This window comes from Atta cephalotes (genome assembly GCF_000143395.1).
Source record: "Atta cephalotes unplaced genomic scaffold scaffold00005, whole genome shotgun sequence".
In the NCBI taxonomy this organism is placed as follows: Eukaryota; Metazoa; Arthropoda; class Insecta; order Hymenoptera; family Formicidae; genus Atta; species Atta cephalotes.
The window spans coordinates 3,076,674-3,079,881 of record NW_012130069.1 but is presented as its reverse complement, the minus strand read 5'-3'; the positions used below and the strand labels follow the sequence as shown (position 1 = coordinate 3,079,881).

At 28.7% G+C, this 3,208-nt stretch overlaps 1 protein-coding gene across 1 annotated transcript in view; it reads left to right on the top strand.

The window, feature by feature from the left end:
• Positions 1-3,208, top strand: part of LOC105626583 (high affinity cAMP-specific and IBMX-insensitive 3',5'-cyclic phosphodiesterase 8A) — a 17,548-nt gene that overhangs the window by 10,860 nt on the left and 3,480 nt on the right. Inside the window, exons 4-10 of the mRNA XM_012207878.1 lie at positions 1,381-1,440; positions 1,571-1,761; positions 1,943-2,002; positions 2,078-2,144; positions 2,252-2,419; positions 2,581-2,795; positions 3,022-3,185. Coding sequence (XP_012063268.1) covers positions 1,381-1,440; positions 1,571-1,761; positions 1,943-2,002; positions 2,078-2,144; positions 2,252-2,419; positions 2,581-2,795; positions 3,022-3,185 — 925 coding nt within the window. The remainder of the gene's footprint in view (positions 1-1,380; positions 1,441-1,570; positions 1,762-1,942; positions 2,003-2,077; positions 2,145-2,251; positions 2,420-2,580; positions 2,796-3,021; positions 3,186-3,208) is intronic.

Here is a 3,208-nt window from a genome sequence, read left to right as displayed (position 1 = left end):
ATATATAGTATATATATATATTGTGTGTGTGTGTGTGTGTGTGTGTGTGTGTGTGTGTGTGTGTGTGTGTGTGTGTGTACACATTATTTAAGGGCATAATAAAACTTGCAGCGATATCGCTTATTTATGAATGTTTTTTCCATAAAGTAAAAAATTTTATCCTGTTTTTTCACAAAATATACTATCATTACAGAAACTTTGATATGGATGTCTTATCGCAGATTTTTGTTTCTGATGCATCGAATGAATATATCAATCTCACTGGCCATTGATCGATGATCAGTGTTACAATGATCCTCTTTAAACATCGTACCTGCAATTCTCATAGTGACTTGATAGAGTTAAATATTATAATTAAAAATGAAATATTTTTACAAAACAACTAAAAAATGATAATTAAAACATATTTTTAAAGTAAAATATTAATTTCGAAAAATGTAAAAAAAAATATAATTCAGAATAATTAATATCCAATTGCCATACAATTTATTTTCATACAACTGCTATTTTATGATTCTTAGCTAATAAGATATTGAAAAATAGAAAAAAGAAAAATGTTTGTCTGATGCTTTATGTCTGTGTGGCGAGACCACAGTGCAGTGACAATAATTTTACGAAGAAGACAATCGTAAATATGATGTAATAGAATTTTCAATATAATGTACGGACATATGTAAAGGAGGTGGATGCACTAAAAATAAGATGCAATTGGCTTGAACTAGTAGCATATATTAGGATACAAAATTATTATCAATCATTTCTGGTATAATTTTTATGCATTTATTTTATTTATTATTATCATAATTTCATTTTTCTGAAGGGTATTGAAAAGTAGTAAATTTATTTTCTCTTAAGTCGCAAAATATTCTCCAATGTATCTTCAATATGTAGTAAATGTACATATGTACGTACACATAACTTCTAAAACAGCCAAGAGTTTGCAATAATTTGCAATGGTAATTATTTTTTAAGATCGATCTTTATTAATGAAATGTACATAAAATTGCTAATTTCGTTGTTATTGTCAAATCTTTGACATACACAGGTTAGAAAATAATACGATCCAGCTATTAATTTGTCGCAAATGAAAGACCAAATTCCGCATAGAACCGTAAAAAATGTGGAAGTATCTCCACGTGCACGTCGTCGAGCGAAAATTTACAAACTACTTGAATCGATATATCTAGATAAAAAGGAGCTGGTATGTAACCAGCACTGATATCGATGCATTAATATTAAGTCTCTGATTAGATTTGATCAAATAAAAGCATTATTCATGGCAAACATGCATCAATTATGAAAAAAAAGAACTGATAAATCTCTCTAATCACAAATTTATTTTATTCAGCTTCTCGCACTACTTTTTTCTTCTGCTTACAGAAAGGACCTCAAGATCTTAGTAATTATTTATTGACAACCAATGTTCCTAGTATTGTAAAAGTAAGTATCGCAACATTCGATTTGTGATGAAATTACAAAAAACATGCAATTTTTTTGGAAACATTTTTGGCATCACTAATGCACTAGTTCTATTTTCAATGTGTTTCTGTCAAATTTTTTCATTGTGCAGATATTATTAGTCTTTAGCAAAGATGACCAACAAATGGACATACTTGCTAATACCGCGAGAAGATTGGGATGGAGTGTATCAGTGGCAAAAGATGCGGAAAAAGCATTAGAACTTTTTCAAAATCGTGCTCACGAATTAGTGATTATCGATCATAGAACACATCACGCTGCCGAGGGTGATGCTATTTGTAGGTATGGCAGGTCGTTTAAATAAAATGTAATTAATCCATCTATGAAAAAGATTTTTGTTCAAAATGTGAATTTATTAAAAAAATTTTCTATTATATATAATTTTCACAATGTGATAAATTATCTACACACGTGCACATTCTTTTTATATATTCTATTTGAAATGTTAAATATTAACTTTCAGAGCGATTAGATCAAGTCCGGTTTATCACAATTCTGTCATTATCGCGCTCGTAAAGAAATCGTAAGTCTGTCAATTTAAAAAATTTAATTTTACTTTTACTTTTATTTTAACATTTGAATGTCACGTGTCTTCTAGGTACTTCATGCTTGATGAAAAAGACCATATTGTTGCATTAAACTTGTTAGAAACAGGTTTTAATAGAGTGAGTGCTTATTCAAACATAAGAATACATAAGCAGCTTTAGAAATACACGAGGTTTATAGACAGATTTTTTATTGAATCTTTTATTTAGTTTTACTTATATTTCAGGCACTGATGGAATGTTCTCATGAAGGTATATTAATAAACGAATTAGTAGGGATATATACTAGCTCATTATTACCGAGAACTCAACTAGCAGCAGCACATGCATTATATTTGGCACTCGACAGATGCCGCGACATGGTGCATGTTACCAATGATAAAAACATTGTACAGGTATCGCGAATAATGTATTTGTATCCAAACTTTACATCTTATGTAGCCATTTTCAACATTTTCCACTAAAATGAGAAAAATTATATATTTTGCACACATAAATATGCATTATTGTGTGTTATTTTTTAATTTATACATAAATCATAATTTTACATTTTTAGTTTCTAAATAAAGTCAGCGAAAAATTATTAGGATATCAGGTAGAAGAGATGATGGGAAGAAACCTCTCGGAAATAGTATACTATGAAAATTATTCTGTTATGGAACAACAACTGAAAAAAGGCCGAGAATTCGAAGGAAATATGAATTGCAAGAGAAAAAACAATCAAATGATTACGATCAATTGTAGGATAATTCCGTTTTGTATCACATTAAAGTATGTTTCCTTAATGTAGTAATCTAAAAAGTTTAATATATTTTTTATAGAATTTTATTACTTGATGTAATTTTTCGTACGTTTAACATTTTCCAATTATTAAAAAAAAACAAGCAATCTTTTTTATTATACGGTACCATTATTATTATTAAAATATGCTCTGTTTATTATTATATTTTATAATAGCTTCTATTACAACTTTATCAAATATTATATCTATCTTTAGAAAACCAAGTCATTATATATACGTATACGATACTACGTATTTATCGGAAAATTCAGCGCCAATAAGCCCAATTAGCAGCCCATTGCATCCTCCTATTAAAACGAGTATAACAAATGCGCGGAAATCCTCGGATGTTAGATCTGGTTCTCTAAGTGAAGATAAAGGTATTTCTTACAATATCAGATAA